The sequence below is a fragment of the Syngnathus acus genome, chromosome 17, assembly GCF_901709675.1.
Source record: "Syngnathus acus chromosome 17, fSynAcu1.2, whole genome shotgun sequence".
NCBI lineage: Eukaryota > Metazoa > Chordata > Actinopteri > Syngnathiformes > Syngnathidae > Syngnathus > Syngnathus acus.
Window position 1 is genome coordinate 10,731,116 of NC_051102.1, and position 24,635 is coordinate 10,755,750.

Sequence of the window (24,635 nt, forward strand, 5' to 3'; positions counted from 1 at the left end):
CACGATGCATGGCACCATACTTCCCCTAAGAGGCCAACGCGTGCACAACAGGAATTTTATTCATTTTGGATTTTTTTTTAGCATCTCCTAACTTTGTAAATAATTTTGTTGTTATTCTTTGATGTTCTATTTCAAGTTGTCTTCAAGGATTCAAGTCATTTCTGTCGTCACGCCAACACACATTTCCACATGACACGGCATGAAATACCATACCCGAGGTCCCAGGATAGCTCGATAAGGCCCAAGATTTGTGAAAAGGAAACTAGACCAATAAAATAGGATTAAATAAATATGAGATGAGGACAGGGGGGGGGGAATGCTTATTCACGGTTTGAATGTGTGCAAAGATACATGCGGCAAAAATGTTGCTGCAGTAGAATGATAATGCAAGAAGTGCTCAATCCACGCTCACCAATTCCATAGCTTCTTCGAAAAAGATGCGACGCATGAAAAGGCGCTTTACGTGTTAACGTCTTTGTTTTGTTTTTTGACCATGCAACACTCTCTGCTGCTTGTGCATTGTTTTCACATTTGTTTTGTATTGGCAATGTGTGGGGTGAGGCAATTTAGTTTGATAATGAGCAGCAGAGATGTGCGTGGGCTGCTATTTTCAAAGTATGCTTCATTAGTGGATGTGATTTTATTTTTATTTTTTTCGGGGGGGGGAAAAAAGGAAAGCCATATTAGTCACCCTCTTGCTGTTTTCTCGCTTATATCCACAGCCAAGCAACTGAGAAGTATTGTTTTAATTGCTCTTTATGTTAGCGGGATGATGCAATCACGAAAAACATGGTCTGGCACAAATATTCGTTTATTTTGGCCGTAATCTCTGATTAAAAAATGTGGGTGGAATATTTATTTTGTTGTTAGTAGCAACAGAACCATTCCTGACTCCAATTGTTTGTGTTCTGCACTTTAACGTTGTTCTTGTCTTGCCTTCCACCAGGAGTTTCCAATCTGATTCAACAAGTGTGCCGTCTAAACAAGGGCCTACGCCTCCTCAATCTCACCAAGACTTCGCTCTCTTCCAAAGGTAAGAAGCAATGATGTTTAGGCACCCAAATTCACCACATGAATCTTTATATAACTTGCTGCCAATTGGTTTGACAAACTTGCTCGTCAACCAGTTTGTCAATGATGGCATCTGTGTGGATTTCTCTTTATATCTCTGAGAGTGGGATCATTTAAAAAAAAAAAAAAAAAAAAAAGTTTAATTTACAAATGAGGCAGATTTGTCATCGTAGATACCATGGTTTTGATTATTTCCTAAAACTAGACAACCTACTTATTTGTGCTAATTCTCGTCCGATACTGACTGACACAGAGCCAGGACAGAACTGCAACGATAAGCAGGTCGAAATCCTAAGTTGATCTTTTTTTTTCCCTGACAAAATACCCACATGGGTATAAGGCCAGTGTCCCATTATTATTGCTTTTATCCCAGACAATACACAAATCTTTTCATGTTCCAGCTGATTTGATTTCAGCCACTGCCAGTCAAAGGTCACTTTTTATGCGGTGAGGAGGACAAAATAAATTCCCTCATCAGCAAATGCTCTCAATATTTAAGAGGTCAGCTTTCAATTCTCCCAATGACCATCTCAAACAGCTGACCTTGAACACTCAAGTTTATTGACTGTCCGTGCTAAATACTTTTTTATAAGTATCCACATGATGTCTCTCATTCCCGCCCTCCTCTACTTCAGATATACTCGTCTGTAGGATATTTTTAATCTTTCAGACCTTATAAACCTCTTTTTTTTCCCACACCCTTAATCTTTCAGACGCTTCTGAATCTTACACACTGGATGTCATTTTACAAATCTGCTTCTAGAACGGACGAGTAGCTGATGTATAAAGAGGGTATTACACGTTTCCCTCATTTCATTTTGAATGACTAAAGATAAAGTAGACGCACACATACACTTATTAGGCTCACAATAATGATTCAAATTTTTTTTTTTGCAAATCAATGACTTCATTTTAGGCGCAACATTTAAAAACACAGTATTTATTTATTTGTTTATCTGCAAATGAATCCCAGGGAGCTGGAGTGAGGGTTTTATTTAGCAATACAAAGATGACAAATATGTCAAATCTATTCCCTTGATTCAAAAACAAGATTTCAAATTGACAGTGCATGCAGCAGTGGTTCTTGTTGGAGGTACCGAACCCCGCCAGTTTCACCGAACCCCTCTTTAGTGAAAAATAAATTCAAGACATGGATGTTTTTTACTGGTGCACAAAATGAGCCATGCATGAACATCACCTTGTTCAAAGAACAAAAGCAACATAATGCATGAACTCACAACAAATGACACTGCTGCAAATCAGTGTGACTTCTGCTTTTGCGAGATATGCGCCATCAGGTGTGTTCGGACCTCCACAGTGGAGGCTCTGCCGAACCCCCGAGACTGACTCACCGAACCCCTAGGGTTCCATCCAACCCAGGTTAAGAACCACTGGCATAAACATACATGACGCATGAACTGGATTGGGCCGTAGCATGACCAGAAATACAGAAAAATGTTGATCGTTGTCCTCCTGAGAAAATACGAATTAGGTATTAGGTCATCCATCGTAATGATTGATATAGACCCTCATCTTGCTATTCTCTCATTATATTGCTACATTTATTCGGCAATGCACTCTTGTGGCTGGATGATCATTTTAATGAGCTCTCTCATTGGTCTTGTAATGTGAAGTGATCTCCATTGAGAGAATGCTTTTTCTTTGTTCCAGCTTTCAGGGCCCTCTTTTGAAAAGAGTCAAAGTCTGCTTTATTGTCAATTTCTTCACATGCCAAGACACACAAAGAAATCGAAATTACGTTTCCACTATCCCACGGTGACAAGACATAGTGCACGACGTACATACAAGCAAACAACACAAAATAAAAACAAGAAGGCACAAACAATGAAGAATACGAGTGATGAATAAATAATAAATAAACAAATAACACAATAAATAAGAGACAGGATAGGGACAGGAAAGGTTTGCTCGGCCTCTTCCAAAAGCCTGTTTAATATTAGCCTGCTGTATGAGGTGCCGCAGAGCTTCTCTTCCAATACTTGAATAGTATATACTCCAATAATAGAAGTTGAACAGATGATTTCGGATGATTCATTGAGGGAAAAGCGTTTGCAGTTTGCCTACTCTAATTCCCTCTCCTTCGTCTCTCCCCACTATAGGTGTCGTGTCTCTTTCCCAGGCATTGTGCTCAAGTGACGATTACTCCAATTCTTTGCTGCACCTGGACCTCAGTAAAAATCCAGGCGTTCTGTCTGGAGACGATGCCACGGTGAGACCTCTGCATGAACGCAGAGTATTGTTGCATTTACAATGTTCTCCTGTCTGTGCAGAATCTGTACCTCTTCCTCGCCCAACCCAACTGTATCGTCCATTTGGATCTGTCGGGGACGGACTGCACAGTGGACTCGGTTTGTACCCTTACCGAGCATATGCTGTCATTTTGATTCAGGTTAAAAAAAAAAAACAGACCAGGGATGGCAAGCAGAATATGAAACAGTAACTTACTAAAAAAATAAATAAAATATATATCTCCGAGATGGACTGAAAGGCTCAATGGACTCCACTCAGGCTGTTTCTTAGTTGAGTGGATGTAGCCCATTGTGATAAGAGCTGACTGGGCAGGCGGCTGCATGTGTTGTTTATGACCAATGTGCTAACTTTACCATAAAGCTGACGTATCACACTGCGGAAATGAAGGATGGAGATTCACAAAATAGAATTTATCCTCAGCGCCGTGATATCCGTACTCTCACTGGCCGTAACATTAGCCTCATCTGCAGATTATTGTAAGCGCAACAACAATTTCGGCATCAAACGTTTTGTCTTTTATAGTATCTAGAAGAAATGTTGTTATTTACCAATGTTTAGTAGTTACGCTGAACAAAAATATAAACGCAGCACTTGTTTTTGCTCCCATGTTTACGAGCTTGACTCAAAGATGAGAAGAGCCCCATTACGCCCCATTGAAAAGAAGAAAGTCTTGAACAGTTTCAGATGATTAAATTAGCCCTTAATTTACAGTATTGGGAACTCACTACTCGTTCAAAATAGAAAGGGAGTTATTGACTGAATCAAATTACTCGTTACCAGGGAAAGTGTTAAAGCGGTTAAAAAAAGAATGTACCTGCGTTTTCTACATTTGGACCCTCGCTGCAAGTACTTTGCATCGTTTAAGCAAAATAACTAATGACTGCATTTTTAATCTTGACAGGACAAAAAGCGCCACAGGCCAAACACAGTTCAATTTTTAGCCTTTGATATATTTGGACCAGCAAAAATTGTCTGCAGTGCACAAAACGGTTAATTTGGCAATTTGCTGAATCAGTCATCCAAATAGCTTTGCATCAAGGTGTACTTTTTTTTAATGGCTAGAAGAGATGACTAATGCACATTTGCACCCACTTTATGGGCTTTTCAACTGAAATAATTACATGGGCACCACCCAGAACACTTTTAATGCCCCTTGAAATGGATTCTACAAATGTGGAACACTGCTCCCTTACTCATTTAGTTTGTTTTGTTTATCTAATTGTGAGGAATGCGGTCAAACACAGTCCATGAAAACATCTCGTTTACAGTGTTACTACTGTACTAAATGCATTCATGTGTGTATTAATAAGTGGAATAATATCTCCTAATTAAGACTTCTTTACTTTTACTTATGTCTGACAATCATGCACTTCTCCCAGTGAGACAGAAAAATGAGACATTATTGCTTTTATTATTATTCCCATTACTTTGAGATAACCCCAGTGCAGTTGGATTATGAACAAAATGGCGCATAAACTCATTTGACTCAGGAGAGACTCCGATAGCCTCGACTCACTCCATCAGGTTCTCCCTCTCTGGCCTCTCTTGATTACTCATAATTATCAGAGACACTTACTCATTTGTTCATGGTTTGTTGACAACATGAAAATGACAAATAGTCGTTGGAGAAACGCTCGTTTTTTTCCAGACTATTTTCAAGGTGCCCTTGAGAAAGGCCACTGATCCTACTTCTTCTTCACTCTTTTTGCATCACTTCACTCTGAGAGCACTCATTGATCGCGCATGCAGGTTACTGCGGGAAATCATTTTATAGTTTCAAAATGTGGTCAAGAATCCACTGCAATTTGCCCATCAAATATTTAAAAAAAACATTATTTTGGGCACGTCATTTTTTGTAAGCAAATTGTTTTTTTATGAAGTCATCATGCACACGGGTCCTTTCCACAGAATGCTATGTAAAAGTAGAACATGTAGCAGATGTGATTTCATCATTAAGTCATGTGATTGAAATTGGAATATTATCCCGGAATGACTGAGTGCAAGAGGCTGCCAAGAGGATTATCTGTTTTTCTTCCAATTCTATTCAGTCATGTATATTACAGTGTGCAGCCTGTAGAACAGTGAGAAAGCTGAATTTCAGTCGTCTGCATTTGTCTTAAGATATTATTGGGCTAAAATTGCACAGAAGAAAAGAGTGTGAACATGTCTGTGCAGTTATTTGGGGCCTTGCTGAGAGGCTGCTGTGCTGACCTTTCTTACCTGAACCTGTCCAAGAATTGCTTCTCGAACAGGTGGGTGTACCCTCTGCAACAGTCTTTGCCTCTACCAAGAAAAGAGTTTTGTTTTTTTTCCCTGACTCAGCAAACAATCTTTGCAGATTGCATTTGAGTGGCACTTGCATGCACATACAGACTGTATTTCTATTTTCTATTTTTTTGGTTCCTTTTTATATTCAAATCCATCCAGCTGATTGATCATGTATGTCTATCGTAGAAAAAGAAAAAAAAAACATCAGAATCCCTTTTACATGGTGATAATTATTGGGAATGGAGTCAAACATAACATTTGTGAAGAGAACATTGGTTTTTTTTTTGTTATTGCCTCGTCGTGGTTCTTCTTCCTTCAATTCAAGCAAACCCAAACGATCATTAAAGTTTATTCAACATCTGCCCACTTAATGGTGCTTTATGATGGCCCTTTTTATGATTAGGGGCTGTTTAGGTTCAGGCACAATGCTTTAAGTTAAATAAGCACATAATGAGATTTATATGTTCCCTTGCTGTGTCTTAAAGACACATATGGGTGCTTTGACTTTGACAACAGGCCTGGTTAGTTTCTTGAGCAGACCGACATTAGATGTTTTATCTCAGTTAATCCCCTTTCGGGTTTCTCTGACATATTCGAGTATTTCCTACTATATTTATTTCTTCCTCACAACCAGATCATATTACATGCTGCAGGTTGGACTGTTGCAATATTCTGGAACAACCTAGCCAAAGCTTGAAGTGAGCTGATAAGCGAGCGGCTGGCTCATGACTAAGGAAGAGGCCACCTCGCCATCACGCCAGCCGCAGCTTACGAGAAGTAATAAACAGTGACACAGGCTGGGTAATATGTTGCTGAGGCAGCTCGTAAGAAAGGCAGGCACCCATGCTGGATTGGCTTGTGTGCTATCTGCAGAGGCTTCATAGGCTCAGTCCTAATTAACACAAATGGGTCAAAGATGAGCTGTTGGCCTACGTCAGCAATAATGACGGGCGGGACTTTCATGTAGCGGACTGACCTTCCCTCACTAATTACCATCATCTACTCCACTTCCATTTAGTTTCTTATCTTTTATTTTGCACCTCTCAATGATATCTTGTTGTGAATGTTGTGACTTACCCAATGTTTTTTCATGTACCCGAAAGAATACTCGGAGCACTATTACGCAACAGCTTCATAGGTCTGAATTGGTCCTTTTGCTTTCTACGATCACTATATATTTGTAGAACATCACCTTGATCTATTTGCTTGATTTCCAGGAAAGCCAGAGATTCTCTGCCAACTTTCCGGCAATTTTTCAGCTCAGCATTCAGTCTGACTCATGTCAGTCTGGCCTCCATGAAGGTTCCTCCTGATTGGCTGAGGTGAGGTGCCTTTCGAATTAAATATGGTAAAATTGTGCATATCTTGTGTAGGATAAGTTTTGTTGGTCATTTTAAGATTTTGGTGGGATCACAGTTATTCCCCCCCCAGAAAAACACATTCAGCGCTTGTATGGCCTAATAAATTTTCCGCTTGGCAACAGAAACATATCGTCAAGTTGCTCATAGGAAAAATAATGAAAACTCTTATCGATGGATGAATGATTGCCAATAAACCAGATGATGCCTAAATCTAACCAAATCTTGGAAGTAACTTCTGGCAAGAACATTAACCATTCATTTTCCTGTATCACAAAACATTGTTGGCAGCCATTTAATTTAATACCATCGGATCAGATTTACAAGGACTGAACAGATTTTATGGTTTTAATTGCAGCATGATCATAAATAAGGATTGTCTACTGTGGTTTCTTGCTTTTTTTTTTTTAAAGTTCTGCTCAGTTGCAATGCATTGAGATGGAACACCATATATTTTTGTCATATCACACACATACAGGAATATTTCAATTCTAAACCCCGGCCTCAAGAAAAATGTAACTTAAGCGCCTGAGGAGCACTTGGCTCATTGTTTATAGCTTGAGCTCTTGAATAGCTAAACCACAAGGAACAGAGCTTGAATTCACACCACGGCTGAGTGTTTTTCCCCGTGGCTGGCAAGATGTGATCCTCATTAATATTAAATTCATAGAGCGGTGTTTCAAATAAGGACACAGATGGACGCTCCTGTGTTGGTTGGCATGACTGCATGACCAAATGTGTTGCAAGATAAGCTGTGTGAAAAATGACTTTCCCTCCAGACATAGACATAATGGGAAGAACAGGTTCCCCACTTAAAAATACTTTTCAGGACCTCATCATGTAGCAAGTGACCAAAAAAGTGTTACCATTTTTTTCTCAATTTCTTTTAGTGTTTCTTAAAGCTAGTGTGTCCATTTGAAATTACTTTAGTTTTATGTCTATATCTTTTTTTTAATGTATTCTGAGTCTGCTGATTCTGGAATGTTTGCCAGGGGGTGTCTATGGCTTTTCAAATGAATCAAACGACTGGATTCATGTTATTAATTTCAAGTGCAGAAATTCTAACCTACCATTTCTGTTTGATTTTCAAATGTCTATTTCTCTCCAGAGCGCTCTTCCTCGGTCTGTCTAATAATCCCCATATCAGCGATTTGCAGTTGGACATCAGCGCCTGTGAAGTATGTTGGTCTCTGTCAGCCTACGCTGCAAAGGCTAGATTCATTCACGTTCTTGGTTATTGATGCTCGTGTCCTTCCTGTCATGTTCCACGTCTTTGTCTCTTTCCCTGACAGTTGAGATCTGCAGGTGCTGGAGTTATTCAGGAGCTCTTTCCCAGGGTTTCATGCATTGGGACTTTAGATATTTCTGACAATGGTAAGACATACTCACAGGAAATTCATGCTTTGACTTAAAAAATCATAATTAATTTTATCGATGTCTGATGTTTACCTGATCTGATTTTTGATTATTTTATTATTTAATCTTATTTCAAATTAAAGTGGGAAAACAATGGGAAATATATATATATTTTTTTATTTACATATTATTGGACAACTAAATTAAATAAACAAAAATGGAAGTGATTCAAACTTATGGAGGTGCACCTGTGTGAGTTTAGTAAGAAGCACAATGTTCTCTTCCAAGGAGACCAATTAAAGAAAGGAAAAGTCTTTTAAACCCCAAATCTCTTTCCAGGCTTAGATTGTGACTTGCAAGCTGTCATCCCAGCATTCTCCAGACACCCCTCTCTCAAACACCTGATGCTGGGAAAGAACTTCAATATCAAGGGCAGGTATGAACCTCGCAGTGCCGGTGGTGAAGACGATAGCGATGATGAATGCTTTCTTTTTCCCCTGCTTCCTCAGGTTGCTGGATGAAATACTGCAGAAACTGGTTCATTTGGTTCAAGAGGAAGAGTGTGTGAGTTGGATGATGTAACATTGCACACGATCAAAATGCACATTCATATGCGCTAATTCAGAAGCTCACGTCTAAATGGCCCCAAATATGAGCTTGTCGCAATTGATCAAGTTATTTCCTGGTGTGTGTGATGTTAAACACAATCTCCCTGTCACATGGATACAAAATGAAATCATCTGTGGGCCCAACAGATGATTAATCTGGTCTGGTTTTATTTAAGCCCATTCCCGGCGGCCTGCTTTCCTCCTCACATCACGAGTGACGAGTACATGAAGTATTTACTCCAGTGATGTTGATGTATCTTTGACTTCAATTTGGCAGGAATTAAGAGACATTTTCATGACTTCTCCCAAAAGTGCGTGCATGCACTCACCCGGCCGGCTATCATCCCACAGGTTTTGCAGTCTCTCTCTTTGGCTGACTCCAGACTACGCCAGCGAGGCACCATGTTTGTAAATGCTCTGGGCTCTAACACGTGCTTACGGAAAGTGGACTTGAGTGGCAACGGACTGGAGGATTCGGGAGCAAAGATGCTTAGCAAAGCACTGCAAATTAACACGACACTCAGGTGGGAGTTCAAATATTTACTCTAAGGAGGAAAGAAAGGGCAAACGGAGGAGATGCGAGGAGGTTTTAGAAAGAAGAATAAGGTCAAAGAGAACAATATTCTCTTTGAAAGTGTTTGAAGAGATGAGCTGAAGGCCCTTAGAGGCGGAGCTGGGAGACAAAGAGTGAACAATGCTGCAAATAAGTTGCCGATCGGCAGACGGGCAAAACTCGGAGAGAAAGAGAGAGCTTTGACGAATGCTTGGGAGCCTGGTGACCTTGATTCTTTTTTTAAGCCTTCCCTCCCATAGTCATGCAGTATGGTGGATCTGTATGTCGTTATTATGCTGGATTTTCTTTCTGAGCTAAAATGCTTGTGGTTGTTTTGTGATTTTTCACACGTCATAGTAAACAAATATCGGTGTTTCATTCGGAATAAATGGATTCTGAAATTGGATGAGTGATTGACAGGCACTTTTTAAGGCAGCTAAATAGGGGGACGGGCCCGATTGTTTTTCCCTGATTACATTTCAAGGGCATAGATGGAAGTGGAGGGTGGAGAAGAGGAGTTGAAAATGACAGCTTTATTCAAAATCAGGTGGAGCAAGTGTAGGTGGAAGATCCCGCAGCAGAAGCTCATTAGAATCATGGCAGTTGGTTATGCATGTGGTATATGAATTCATTGGAATATGCATAAAGCAAAGAAAAATTGGGCATTTCTATATTGATCAACACAACCTCACAAATACTGTGTTCCTGTGATTTTCATCGTCATCAACTCTGTGGCTGTTTTTTTTTTTCTCTTCTCAAACCAATGATCCCCTGCAGAAGTGTTACATGGGATCGCAACAACACCACGGCGACGGGCTTCCAAGATGTGGCAAGAGCATTGGAGCAGTAAGATGAACACAATAACATATGTACACCAAGCATATTTTGCAGGCAAGATAAAGCAATGAGTCCACATTTGAAAGACACATCGTCATTATTATGCAGCAGTCTTACACAATATTTCATCAGTATGTATCCAAAAAAAAAAAAAAACGTGAAGTTTGATGTTTTGTCAGTGCAAAGATGTGTGGGAGCACAAGCTTTCATTTTTACACCCAAAGCAAGCTCCAGGATGATTTAAAAATGTAATAATTATTTGCCAAATGCCGCCCACAGCGTGCGGCACTGTAATTCCCAGAGGGAATGCTAGCTCTCTCTCTCTCTCTCTCTCTCTCTCTCTCTCTCTCTCTCTCTCTCTCTCTCTCTCTCTCTCTCTCTCTCTCTCTCTCTCTCCTCTCTCTCTCTCTCTCTCTCCTCTCTCTCTCTCTCTCTCTCTCTCTCTCTCTCTCTCTCTCTCTCTCTCTCTCTCTCTCTCTCTCTCTCTCTCTCTCTCTCTCTCTCTCTCTCTCTCTCTCTCTCTCTCTCTCTCTCTCTCTCTCTCTCTCTCTCTCTCTCTCTCTCTCTCTCTCTCTCTCTCTCTCTCTCTCTCTCTCTCTCTCTCTCTCTCTCTCTCTCTCTCTCTCTCTCTCTCTCTCTCTCTCTCTCTCTCTCTCTCTCTCTCTCTCTCTCTCTCTCTCTCTCTCTCTCTCTCTCTCTCTCTCTCTCTCTCTCTCTCTCTCCCTCTCCAATGCTGTCGCTTTTTCTTTCCAAATTGAAAGCTCACCCACACACACACGCAGTCTTTACATGTTTCCCTTTTGAACAGATCAAGCTCTAATTGTAGTTTCTAAAATCGTTACTCCAATTGCCAGTGAAAAATATGACTCCTTACTTATGTCCCCCCCAAAATAAATCAACATGAAAATCAATTTTTACATACTTAAATATTTAAATAAAACTATGCTTTGCAGCATACCATCCAAGTCATTCAAAGCATGAATCAAATGTGATTTTTCTCAACACAATCTTAGCACAGTACTTACAAACCTACGTGTATGTTTTATGAATGTTTTTCATTTTGTGGTCATTTAATGAAATGAAATCGTGGTAACTCAATTATTCATTGGTGAAACGTGTGTACTTTTCAGCAACTTTACACTGCAGTACATGCCCCTCCCCCTCAGTGATGCCACACAGGCGTACCGCAGTGCCCCCGAGAAGACCGACCAAGCTCTGACCAAGGTACGGGGAGAGAGAGAGGAAAAAAACATTTGTAGTGAAGAATCACATTGCCTTTTGAGATCCAAGAGAGACATGGGTCTGATTAATGACTTGAATTTCTTTTTGCATTTGTAATTACGATGAAGGTTTGCCTCTTTACACCTTTTTCTTGACTCATTTGAATTCGAGTGACTCGTTCGTGCACAGCACTAATATTTCAAATAGGTACGTAAGTATGTTTCTGCTATTCTTTTCTGTTATGAAATACTAAATGTTTTTGAATACATTAGTTTGGCCGGTAACAGTAACACTTTTTTTTTTTTGCATTCAACCACAATAATAAAAGTTGTTGTTAAACAGTTTTGTCAACATTGATAATTCACAAATTTTAAGAGACTCCACTGAGTCTGGCTCCGTTTTCAGGTGGCTTTTGCTAATTATGATAAGAGGCAACAGGAAATTAAACACTATTCATTATTGCACAGCTATAATGTGTGGATGCTGTCTAATTTCAAATGAAATGGCATAGAGCAGTAAACATTTTCCAAGTCTTGATTTCAGATATGCTCAATTTGTTCCACTTGCCAGCACAGCAGTATTTGCTCACAAATCATTTCTTTTAACACTAGGCACACAATATTCTGCTCATCCGTGTCATTTTGTTCATAAATTAAGTTTTAGTAGCAGTGATTCTTTTTTGGGTTGTCACTTCATCCACCACAGACTTGAATGCATTCCAAACAATGTTTAAATGGTAAAACTCAAAATATAGTTTGTCTTTATTTAGCTCACTTAGGATATCATTTGGCTGACATTCCTTCCATCTGCAACTACACAATTCTATTAGACAGCAAGCATATCCACCTGCGAAAAGGCTCATTCGCAAGGATCAAACTTCTTCTCAGTCTCCTTATTACCATGCAAATTGGCTTTTTTTTTTTTTTTTCCTCTCAGTCACAAGCTATGCTCTGTAAACAGCTGCTATCTTCTGTGTGTGTGTTTTTATGACAGATCCAGCGCGCCCTGCTTCGAAACAACCAGACGCAACGTTTCTCACAAAAGCAAGCTCTTAGGCTGCACCAGGGTCTGGTCACCAGTACGGCCGAACAGGTCTGGATTTGCGGAACGGCTCCAATTGCAAGTCTGGGGATCAGAGATCCCAAAATAAATACTCGTGTTTTTATTCATGTAGGTGATGGAACGTTTGTGCGTGCGGGTGCAACAGCAGGTTGGTGTTCTGAAAGGCTGTGAGGAAGCAGAGGAGGTCCAAACAGCCAGGCAGATTCTTAAAGAAGCCAGAAACTCCAGAGCTGTAAGTGGAACAAGAAAAAAGCATTCAATTTGAAGCCCTTTTTCCCTTGGTCCACACCTATTAAATGTGTTTGATAGCCTCAGGATGCACTTCCACTCGCCAATCCGTATGGTGCTGGGGCCCTTTGACACGTAAAGCCCAGACCGTTCAACCAGATTGAGCACCCCGATGCCTGCTTGAAGTTTGACCCTAGCAGCAATTGTTCCTGCCCAAGCTACTAATAACAGCCGCTTTGGGGAAAAAATGAATCATAAAATAAACAATGTTACATGAGCAATCAATGGGAGCACATTACAGTCATTTGAAGAAACTTTTTGACTTTCCTTTAAAAATATATGACCTAACTATATCTGACTGAGATCTAGTGGATTTTAACTTTAGTTTTTTTTGCCATGATGGAATCTCACCTTCTCTCTCCTTTGCTTTCTGTTTGTAAGCTGTATCCTTCCCTATGCGAGCTGGCTCATGTGTTATCAGTGGATGGGCCAGTCAGACAACGACTGGATACTCTGGCCGGGGAGCTAGCAAGGGCTGCTGACAAAGAGCTGCAGGTAGGCTGGCTGTCAAATGTGGCATTTATAATCCAACTAGTTGCATTTCATTTTCATCCTAAATATATTTCCTTCCATTGTGTTCCTAATAAATGGGATGTTTTAGCATTTAGAGCAGCTTTAAAATTCAACTTGCAGAAATTGTGAAATGAAAGTATGATCACATGGGAAACCTCAAGTGCCTGATCCACCACAATTTGTTCCCAGGTGGTCGTAGACTCGATGGTGTCTCTGTGCCGCGAGTTGTGTCCCATGTCCTGCTCAGCCGCCGAGAGACTCAGCCCACCCCTGTCGTCCATCTCTGAGCAGGTTTCCATCCCTCGCTCTTCCATACGCAACGCCCTCATGGAGAGAGCGTCCGAGGATATTAACATAGCCCTGGAGTAAGGAGCAAGCTTTATTTCAAACAATCTGCTCTCCCAGCACCATCTCACCCTTTTCTGTCTCTGTGTTTCAGGGAGGTCAAGTTGTCCGTGGTATCCTATTTAACCAACTCCATCGTAGATCAGATTCTACAAGAACTCTACACCACGCATAAAACACTGGTACTGGTAATATCGCTTTTCTGCATGACTCCTTTGTCGAGCTCTAGTAAGTCATGTGCCTTGTCGTGATATGATCCGTTTGCGAAAGCAAATTATAGAAGCGCTCAGTTCAACTGAAGTTGCCAAATAATGTACACTGCCAAATATATAAGAAATATTTTTTCTTGGTCAAAATCATCCCGAGTCATAAAATTGTGAAGAATCAAAAATCCATTCATTGAAATTTCCTGCTCATACCGCATTTGGGAGGGTGAAATAATACATGACACTGAAGTCCAAGAGACCAATTTCACATGCATTCTGCAACTAAAACATTGCACAATTCGGCATATTTTTACAAGCCTATAAACATGCGGAATTATTCAGGACTTTTGCACACAGAAGGAGAAAATATCCAATTAATCTTCCCAGCATTGCAGCACTTAAGAAGCAATGTGAGTGTAAGAATTATTCTCCAGTCTAAGCAAGAACACATTTTATTGATTACCCAACAGAGCTGCAGTAGAAAAAGTTGCTTTTAAAAGAAATAGATGGCCTTGCTTTACTCTTTTTAAAGCATGCACATATTTTTCTGTTGATACGTAGGTGAAGCATGTCAACTTGTACTGGTAACAAGCAAGAAAACAACAAGATTGGCAGTGTGGCCAATCAAATGAAAATAGTGAGGGACGAGTATTTCCCAAACATTTTGCTTCAGTTCAAATGATTGTATTCAGTCCTCAAGTTAGCACAGACAATAGAGCTTTGATTGTTTCAATGATTTAATGATGAATTCTCCCCAAATTTGCAACTCTGGTGGCAATACCTTCCTTCCATGTTCGCTTTTTTTGCATTCTGTTCACTCTTTGCTTGCCTTATAGCTTATTTTCAAGTGTCTATCTATCGTCCCTCATGATTCGCACCCTTTTGATTGTCCTGAAATTGCTTTTCCCCGTAGGTCAGCCCAACAGCAGTTTGGCTCATTACCCTTGTGGGCAGATTCAAATAGTGTCATTCCAGTTGCTACGAAGGTTGTAATGATATACTACAGTATTGTGATGTTTGCATGTGTTGCATCAGCTGCGGCAGGTGTCCCAGGTGAAGCGTTGGGATGAGGTGGGACAGGCGGGAAGACATACAATCAGACATTCCAGAGTTGTGGAGTCTCTGGAATTCCCAGACGAAGACGCGGGTGTCAACCTGGGAATAGTAAGTGTATAATAGATTGATTGCAGTGACAAAAAAAAAACATAGGTTTGAATTTGAAAGATGTCTACCAATTTGAATTGTGAAAAGCCTTATTTTCTTATGTTTTTATTTTGGTTGGAATCCAGGTTCTCCTTATGATTTGATTGACACTAGTTTTTAAAAAAAAATCAAGTGCAAATACAATTACTTTAATTAAAATATCAAATTAAAATTTTAAAAAATGATGAATGTTTGTAATAATCTGTGTGTTTGATCCTTTTGTTTGAGTTCATCATGAAAGATGACGCCCTTATCTATGTTTAGAGTTTCAAACCACGCTCGCTTTATCAGCCTTTTTTCATGATGAGCAATGAAATCGGTTTGAAAGTACATACTGTAACAGTGGGTATTAATTGTGAACAAAAATGACTTGTGTGAGTAACTATTGCAATTGAAGTGCAAATTGAAGACACGATTCTTTGCCTCAAGGACACCATGGCTATAAAGAAGCGGAGCTCCAGAACCAGAAGAATCCGTCCCGTCTCCACCAGACCAAGTGAGTCTTCTTTGTGCCATTATTGATTTGTGTTAAAAAAGAGTATTTTAGAAATGAAGCAATATACTGAATGTCTGTAAATATTAATGAACGGTATGACAACTATGAGTTTGTTCCAACTTTGCTTTATTGTAGGTCTCGGAGACGAGCCCAGTTCCTCCCCCGCCCCCTCTGCTCCTCCACCCTCCACCCATCTCTCCCACTCTGCATCATGGGAGTGTCTCTCCACCCTTCCCACCAATGGCTCACCTTTGCGCCATGTGACCCATGTAAGGCCCCGTCCTCCACGGAAACACAGAGCAGTTCACCTTCCCCCAGAATCTGTGAGTTCATGGCAAATGGCATGGCAGTGACCTTTCAAACTTGATTTTAACTTCAATGAGCTTAAGACGGCTTTGCCTTGAGCTTCTTGCAGAAGTTCTGAAGGGGAATCATCATCATCATCGTCACTAATCTACTGTGTGGCTGTTGAATGATGTTGACTTGAGCTGTGCACAGCGTCTCTTTCCACAGGTCCATTCTCGTGAGAAAATGTTGTTTTGCTAGCTTTGTGGCGAATTTGCAGAAATTCAATTCTGGGTGCCAGTGGTGTTTTCAAAGAATGAGCTTCTTTTGAATTCACAATGTCATTGTGTAAGTTGTCTCCTGGAAGCCAACAGGCAGCTTCTAACATTTCAACCCAAATCACTTCAAATTTTGTTCGGCCTTCCTGATTCAAGTTTGTTCCGAAAATTATGATTTCATTTGATTTATTTCTTACTTGGTTTTGTTTGCTTAGTCATGCTAACGGGAGCCTTTCAGCTGCCAAGGTTGTTCCTTTGATATGTTCTTCTTTCTTTTGCTTGTAGCATTACTTTGAAAACGGAGGCGTCAATACACTAGAGGATGGACTGCCAGACTTCTACAGCAAGAGAGTTCTCCCTGACAGGTAGCATTTTTTTCTGTGTGTGCGTGAAGTCATTCCAAATGTATCCTAGAAATAAAAGGATTTCAAAACTAGTTATTCATCAGTTTGTTGACTTACTGGATGTAATATAAGGCGTTGACAGTCAGAATGGCCCTCCCGAGGAAATGATTACAATGGAAAAAAAAAAGTTTGACACCCCTGCTCTAAGGCAATTGGGTTTGAAATGATTGCTCCCACCGCTGGTTGCTGACAGGTCATGAACTTTATTACGCCTGCAATGCTTCAAGTTCGGGGCAAGTGGATGAGTGATTGTGTGCCGCGGTACATTTGTGTTCCGTCAATTCCACTTGATGGATCCCTTTTGTTTCAATGAGCAAGGTAACACATTGTAAATGACCCCTTGTATGTTTGACAATAAAGCAGACTTTGACTTTTGTCTCGTCCTCTTTCAGTCAACTGTCATCCATCCATCAGGCCCAGTCACTAAGGAGGAAAAAAAGACGCAGCGTGTTGTCCATTTTCTCTGGTTTCCGCAAGAACCGCAACTCCACCATATCAAACCAGGATTTAGAGTAAGGGCGACACTGCGCAAGGCATGACTGAATGCAAAAATCACTCCATAGCACAGCTTGCATGTTATTTTGTGCCTCCATAAATACTTTACGAAATACTTTTCCCTGTTTCGCTTCGATAGCTCTTAGGACATTTGAGTTGCGTAATGTGGCAGAAAATCGGACAGAAATACGGCAGGGAGGCTCGTCATCTGTGGCAAGATAATTCAGAATAATAAATGATATAGACTAATAATGGAAATGAGGAGAATCTCTTGAAAAGGTACGAATACTTTGATGATTAATTCAGTCGAACTGCTTTTCCTGTCTGTTGCAGCAGCACGTCAGAGAACGTCTACTCCATGATTCAGCACCCAAAGGATGCCGGGAGAGCTGATAATTCTGCGCATGGAGCAAACGGGACCGTCCCCTCACCTCAGGTCGGACAAGGTATTCCTGTGCAAAGCTTGAGGCCTGCCAGCCCCTCCTGCCTCGTTCAGAGACAGGTACAGTAGCTCTTTCCAAGGACGCTTTTCCATACATTTATGGAGTGAATTTGTTGCTTTCCACCACTGGTGGTCTAATCTGTCTTCATCTTTTGGGTTAGTCCACAGATCTGGTTAGTATGGTGTACAGCTGCATCGGTGCTGACATTGAGGAATCGGATGCCAGCAGCACCTGTGACACCAAAGCCACGGAGGAAGTTAATGACAGGTCGACGGGCATCTCTGAGGCACCGACAGACAATCACACGAATGCACACGAGGCGGCGGCCAAGCAGCAAGCAGAAAGGCAGCTGGAGACGGGCAGACAGGAGAGGATCGTACCTCTGACTGGATTGCGGACTGACTCGGACGAGGACGCTCAACGGAGCGACAAAGGTACAAGAGTGAGGCCTGAGCCGCCGCCGCAGAACGCCAAGCCAAGTATTGCCATCATGAGGCAGAGACACCTTCAGGAGACTTTAGGTACTGTATCTGCTGCTTATGTGCTCTGTGAAAGTAGGTCGTCTGTCGTTTTGATGTTTGACATCGATGTTGAATGTAAATACTCAAAAAGAAATATTGAGAGTTGTTGGTTTTTTTTTTTTCTTCAAGTATTTAAATTAGATTTTTTTTTTTTTTTTTTTTTTACTACAACTTGTAGAATTGATTCAACAATTGACTTTATTTCTTAACGTGTGCCAAACCGCTGTGTTGTACTTTCTTTGTGAGAGCTGTTTTGTTTTCCAGCAGAGGCAGGAAGGTTGGAAGTACAAGAAGAGCGGAATGAAAGGAAACGTGAGGAAAAAGAGAAGACGCGAGGACCCGAGGGGCAGCGTCCCCTCATTCCTGTCAAGGTGCGTGTTTACTTTTTTTTTTATGTTCCTCCAATTCCAATTTAAATCATTCCACCAAACATTTAATCCCACATTCAGCCTACTCTTGAAATTGCAAGAGACAAAGCCTCCCCGGAAAGCGCCAAGATCTCTTCCAAAATCTCAGCCGTCAGTCAAGAAGGAAGTGATGCCCAAAGGAGTGAGTCTGTCACTCACCAAGAAGTCACCAGTCGAGAGTGGAAAAGCCCGCCGGCAACTGCCAAGCTTGGAATGGATTCCGATGCAGAAAGTGTTCTTGCTGAAGGTATAAAAAGTGTTTCATAAATATAGCATTCCACATACTAGTTAAACTACTGATTATCTTTTATTAATGGCCATGGTTACATTTGTGTAGATAGGCTGTGAATTGTGGTCATGAAAGAAAACTAAATCCAAATCAGATGAATATAATTACAAGTACTTAGCACACTTAATCGTCATGTTGATCTAAAAGCTATTCCAGCCCATTCAGGCAAGCAATTGTCTTATTAAAGCCCCATTTTGTGGTTAGAAGCTGCTCCCAAAATGATACATAGCCAAATAGACACCAGCTTCCTGCTGCTTTCCTCAGGCTTTTTGCATTAGGTCAAATTGCCTCACAAATGTTTTTGTCTTTTATGTTATGCAGTAGTTTTCTTACTGCAGGTTTTCTATGAAATCAAAATGAAACATTTAGCTGGAGCTTGATTGTCTGTGCATTTTGCTATTGGCACATACCTGGCCCAATGACCATTTCATTTTGCGGTGAATTTGTCTCCAGACGAAAAGCTCTTTTTTTCATTTTCAACACTGCATGAATTTCTTGATCATAAGAATTGTCACGCGTATTAGGTCAAAATGAAGAGCGCAATGGATTTCCAGCCCCATCACATGGCACGAGAAAGTCCACCTCATTTGACACAGGTATCAACACTTTAAGTTACTGCATCTTGGTGATTGTGCATGTTATGCGGTTTTTTTTTTTGGTTTTTTTTTAACTCCCACATTTATAAAGCATGTTGGCTGTGTCCCATTCTGTCTGTACCATGTCATTTCCCGTCAGGCATGGAGCGGGGTAGTCACTCTGACCCAGAGAGGTTTTCAGATCCCAGACTCCCTGTGAACCAAATTCATTTCCCCCAGAACAGAAACAGATCTTTGGACTACCCCGCTAGGACCAAGTGTAATGTATGTGGCAATAAAAAGTTGCTCGTGCCACAAAAACGTTTTCTTTATGATTTACCATTGGAGTGAGTGATTCCTATATAACGGTTTCACTGCTGCAGTGGCAGGCATGCTTTGATGATTTGCCATCGCTAAGCTGTCAGCCCGAGAAGATGAAAAGCCCTCCGCAGTAAAATTATCAGGCAAAAGTATTGCAAATGATCTCTGCCAGGAATCTGAACGTACGCATGCAAATGCTGCAGGGAACTCAATTAGCATTAATTAGAGAATGATGAGAGTCGACATGCCGCAAAGGGTGCCATCAAAGCTGTTATTAAAGAATGTGTGGAACATCCGAAGCGATGCTCTATCAAGTTCCGTTTTCTGTCGGGCGATGTTTGTGGTCGAGCCCCCACTTTGTACTGGGAACGGAATATTACATTTACGTTTGTTTGGCGATGCAAAATGGACGAACATAAAACCCTTCTTTCAGTTGAAAAGAAAGAAAACTCAAATCAAAGAAAAAGAAAATTGGGCTGCCCTCTACAATTCCCATTTGTGGTCTGTTTTGATCACATGTGACAAACCCAAGGCCTGGGGGCCAGATCTGGCCCACAACATTTTCTTATGTGGCCCGTTCAGGCAAATCATGTTTCTTGCTTGTTGTCGACACACTTATAACACGGAGATGAAATATTGCAAGATTTTTGTTACTGCCCCCCCTCCCTTTATATTAAATTGAAAAGTAGAAACCGCTACAAAAACTAATTTGATGCATTTTGAAATCCAATGACATTTTGACCCCAAATTCAACTCCCTCCCACTGACATTTGATTTGCTTTCTAGGCTACGAAAGTCCCCCCCACGGTAACAACGATGCTTTATGACGTCACACAAGGACCAGGCAAGATTTGCATGGAAAACAAAGGTGGACGAGTGAGGACTGGAGTGAAACGACTTTTTAAATGGCACTGACAATTGTTTTGATCTGTTGCAGAGTGTGCATGCATTGTATGGTTTTTAGTTGAAGGCGGTTGCACTCGTTAAGTGGCATTTTAAATGCACCTTTCATACAACAGAACAGCTCCACGTCTCCCATATTTGCTGCAACTGTTCTTTTATGCACTAAAGCTCAATGATTTGAAAGGATCCTGTATTCGTGTGCCCTGCTTGTTCTTCACAGACAATCGTCTCGAAAAAAAGGTTTGTACTGTATTTATTCAAATGGAGATTGACATATTTAATATAAATCGGCACGCACTTTGTGGCAAATCTACCGGTGAACAATCCTGCTTTTTCTTTTTTGTGATCATTTGATAATTTCTTACATGTGATCAAGATGTGCTACTGTATGCAAATGATTGCGAAATGTTTTTAATGCACTAACAATCCCAGCCATCTCTTTGAAGCGATGAAATCTTTTAGATCAGTCAGCCTTTGAATCTGATCTTACCAGAAGGCAAATGTGTATTTTTTCTAAAGATGTTTCTGTTCATCAGAATAAATAAAGACTTTACACACACACGAGGATTCTCATGCTTCATTTGCATTTGAATCATTGAACGCTTACGATCTCATTAGTATGTCCTAAAGCGTGCGTGCGTGCGTGCGTGCGAGCGTGCAAGCGTACGTCTGTGCATGGTTGTTTGAGGCTATTCAGAACAGCAGAGGGCAGCAGAGTCTCAATGCTTCATACATTTCTGTAATAAATGACTATGCATGACCATGCATGACTATGCATGACCATTGTGCTCTGTATCCGCAGCTGAGCTCATTGGAAGGTGGTTGCCTTGGGAGAGCGGGGCCAGCGGATCTCGAGGAGATTTACTAATGAGCGAGATGATTGCTTAATTGTGTGCCTATTAATTATTGCTGTCGTTTTGCATGTCAAGTGGGGAAGTGAGGCCCTGTTGGATGTTTCCAGGGTTGCCTTGTAAACAGATAAGTCAGGTTTTGGAACGCCCATCAGCTTTTACAAAGAATGACAACTTGAGGCTTGTAACCTGATCACTCGCGTTGTCATGAGTACATAAAGGTGAGAGATGCTGCAGGTTTAGAATAATCACTGATCCCATCCCCCCCCACACACACACACACTTAACAGAACACCATATGCCCTGTTTTATCACAGTACACCGTTATTTCATGTGCATGCTCATTTCCTGAAAAATTCATCCTGACGTATACAAGTGCACGCACGCACGCTTGCCTTATCTCTTGCACCATGTCTCCACTTGTAGAAGCGTGTGCTCTGTCGCCTGTGGATGCATACTGATGTGTATATTTTGTGTGCACAGCACTGGCAGATGGGTCAGCAGTAAGCCACTTGACTGCTGTGTCAACAGTGGAGGGGTGCTAATGACTTGATATGAGCTTGCACGCACAACACTGTTCCCACTGAGAGTGAGAGGAAAAAGCACAGTTTTACTTGGAATGTTAAGAAATAATTATGAATTCAATCTTGCTTGTCGTGGAGTAACGCCGTTGGAGACTCCTTAGAATAAAGGATGATGTGGATTTACATAGAACGACAACTCAATGATGCCGTTAGCTGTTATGAGTGCTCCAAAGGTGTCTTGCTCAAGGACACTTTGACAATTTGTAGAAGGCTGCAATTATTCCAGAGAGGGCCCACAATGTTAACCTTCAGGGCGTCCCCGCACAAGGCCAGTCGTAAGCGACCTCAATACTCTGAGCCAATTCAGATATCTAGCACAGCCAAAAAAAAAAAGACCAGAAGCCACAAAATATTTTGGACTTGTAAAGTGACCAGCGATTACTTGCCAGGTCCTCTTATCTAACAGACACTGCACATTTGGAAGACGGCACGTTTAAGCCGGATAATGCTCTTTGTGTGGAATGGCCTAAATATCTTTTAGTCCATCTGTCATGATTCGGCATCAGTTGAAAAAAAAGATATATTTAATATATATTGGTGCATCTGCTGGACTGCAAGTGACAGTGAAGCAAACAAAGCATTCAATGAATTGGACAAATGACACGCTGTCGCATTTCGTGGCGTGCCTTTGTCTGTGTTATTTGGGTTGCCAATGGAGATGGATTGGTGATTAAGGTTCCTGCACAATGCTGGCAGTAATTACGATCTTGGACATGATGCTATTTTTGTGACTAGCGTTTATTTGCTATTATGGCATTGACTGAAGCATTAGTGGCTTGTAGAAATAAATAACACTTTGGACTTTGACACGTTGAGTCACATTGCGACTGCAAACATACAATGTTTAAAATGTAGCATGCAATGGCCCTTTTCTAGAATGTTTTGTGGTTCTGAACGTCACTTGATGCGCTTTTACGCAAACTAATGCTGAAATGATATGTCAAATAACGTTTTTATTTGTAACGTTACAAAGAACAATTTATACTAAATTGAGAGGCAGAAAGTCCCAAGTTGCCAAGGAAACAGCATGGAGTGTTTTGAGGACTGATGCAGAATTCATGATTTTAAAAAAAGAAGTGAAAAGCGGATGAGCTTTAAAATAAAATAAAATGCAATGTGCTCAGTTTGAGTGACACAATTAGAGAAGTGAGTATAAAAGTTGTTATTGCTGAGGAGACATCATATTGAGGGCTCTTTGTTAAATGTCTGATGGCGCTCATTTATTATTTAAAAAGCTTCAGTAAAAAAAACATTATTGTTTTTGTAAAGGCAAAATAAACAGTTCTCAGATCAAAACATAAGATTGTGTCATTTTACGGCTGTCAAGTTTATTTGAGGCGAAGATTTGAACTTTGCTGCGGCTCTCGTCTCATATAAGCTGCTTCTATATCTTCAACTGAAGCAATGAACCAGAAAACTATCTTTTTTTTTTTCCAGGCAGAGCTTATTTTCTTGTATTCAGCCTTTAAAAGGGAAGGAATAGGAGACGCAAGCGAGCGGCACACACTTGACAAGTTTCCTCCGGCTCCATTCTGGGTCCCGCTCGGAGCAGATGTGTTTTATTTCCTCCTTTGCGATTCATAAAAGCTATCTATTCACTTTTTTGTCTTTTTCTATGTGAGGGGGCGTGCTAAGATTGAGCGGTGATCGTGAGGTTGTGGAGCCTGAAGCTGAGTCAGAGTGAGATTGAGTGGGTGTGATAGATGAGACATTTTGCAGACAACACATAGCCATCCGGATGGATGGATGGCTGACTGACTGAGGTGGCTAAAAGCAGAGACGAAGGTTATATAATGAAGATGCAACTTTGTCATAATTGTTTAGGCGGGGGGAAAAAAAGGTGGTGATTTTCTGCTATAACAGCCTCGGGACCTTCTCGTTTTTTTCGTTTTTTTCCCCCCACGCTTTGGCATTTGACTGCACGAATTTGCTCCTATTCATGGTCGAATGGCTTGGTAAGGTCATGGCGACTGATTGTGTATGGCATGAAGCATCCATCCATCCATCCATTCATTTGCTTTCCTGCTCATCAGGGTTGCGGGTAAGCTGGAACCAATCTCAGCTGTGGGTCGTACACATCGGCGACAACCTCCATTTACTCTTTTCAGAGATAAGTTAGGGGTGAAAAGGTTAGCCCACATTAAAAAATATTCATTTGCACCATGTTTGACAGAGCACGACTCACCGTTCTTTCATGAGCGGAATCACCTCGCTCATTCTATTTGATCAATAACCACTTTTCTCTTCCAAAGCATCTCTATTTATTCACTGTCAAACATCCACCTCTTGTTTTTGATTGATACTTTCTGCTGGACTCATTTAATCTGGACATACTCTATTTGCTTGCGGTGCTTCTTGGGCCTTGAAGCTGTGTATGTTTGATGTATGTATTGTTGTTCTAAATGTATGTTGAAAAATATTGCAGATGGAAGGAGGCCAGGCTTAGGGCAGCAATAAGCCTGAGTGATTGCATGTACCGTAATTTTCGGAGTATAAGTCGCACCGGAGTATAAGTCGCACCAGCCATAAAATGCCCAAAAAAGTGAAAAAAAACATATATATGTATATAAGTCGCTCCTGAGTATAAGTCGCCCCCCCCACCCAAACTATGAAAAAAACCGCG

At 40.9% G+C, this 24,635-nt stretch overlaps 1 protein-coding gene across 3 annotated transcripts in view; it reads left to right on the forward strand.

Moving 5' to 3' along the window:
* carmil3 (capping protein regulator and myosin 1 linker 3) overlaps nucleotides 1–21,138 on the forward strand; it is a 37,044-nt gene extending 15,906 nt beyond the window's left edge. Inside the window, exons 12-39 of one of the 3 annotated variants that reach the window (XM_037276230.1) lie at nucleotides 947–1,033; nucleotides 3,192–3,301; nucleotides 3,363–3,440; nucleotides 5,518–5,594; nucleotides 6,828–6,932; nucleotides 8,077–8,146; nucleotides 8,261–8,342; nucleotides 8,664–8,760; nucleotides 8,834–8,888; nucleotides 9,284–9,456; nucleotides 10,263–10,331; nucleotides 11,453–11,546; nucleotides 12,537–12,635; nucleotides 12,718–12,837; nucleotides 13,275–13,388; nucleotides 13,596–13,771; nucleotides 13,846–13,939; nucleotides 14,993–15,121; nucleotides 15,590–15,656; nucleotides 15,792–15,979; nucleotides 16,505–16,584; nucleotides 17,016–17,135; nucleotides 17,452–17,620; nucleotides 17,722–18,082; nucleotides 18,347–18,453; nucleotides 18,532–18,736; nucleotides 19,303–19,374; nucleotides 20,461–21,138. In XM_037276230.1, coding sequence (XP_037132125.1) covers nucleotides 947–1,033; nucleotides 3,192–3,301; nucleotides 3,363–3,440; nucleotides 5,518–5,594; nucleotides 6,828–6,932; nucleotides 8,077–8,146; nucleotides 8,261–8,342; nucleotides 8,664–8,760; nucleotides 8,834–8,888; nucleotides 9,284–9,456; nucleotides 10,263–10,331; nucleotides 11,453–11,546; nucleotides 12,537–12,635; nucleotides 12,718–12,837; nucleotides 13,275–13,388; nucleotides 13,596–13,771; nucleotides 13,846–13,939; nucleotides 14,993–15,121; nucleotides 15,590–15,656; nucleotides 15,792–15,979; nucleotides 16,505–16,584; nucleotides 17,016–17,135; nucleotides 17,452–17,620; nucleotides 17,722–18,082; nucleotides 18,347–18,453; nucleotides 18,532–18,736; nucleotides 19,303–19,374; nucleotides 20,461–20,501 — 3,239 coding nt within the window. In that variant the 3' untranslated portion in view covers nucleotides 20,502–21,138. The remainder of the gene's footprint in view (nucleotides 1–946; nucleotides 1,034–3,191; nucleotides 3,302–3,362; nucleotides 3,441–5,517; nucleotides 5,595–6,827; nucleotides 6,933–8,076; nucleotides 8,147–8,260; nucleotides 8,343–8,663; nucleotides 8,761–8,833; nucleotides 8,889–9,283; nucleotides 9,457–10,262; nucleotides 10,332–11,452; nucleotides 11,547–12,536; nucleotides 12,636–12,717; nucleotides 12,838–13,274; nucleotides 13,389–13,595; nucleotides 13,772–13,845; nucleotides 13,940–14,992; nucleotides 15,122–15,589; nucleotides 15,657–15,791; nucleotides 15,980–16,504; nucleotides 16,585–17,015; nucleotides 17,136–17,451; nucleotides 17,621–17,721; nucleotides 18,083–18,346; nucleotides 18,454–18,531; nucleotides 18,737–19,302; nucleotides 19,375–20,460) is intronic. The other 2 variants (XM_037276231.1, XM_037276232.1) reach the window with 2 other exon arrangements.
* The last annotated feature ends 3,497 nt before the right edge of the window (nucleotides 21,139–24,635 follow it).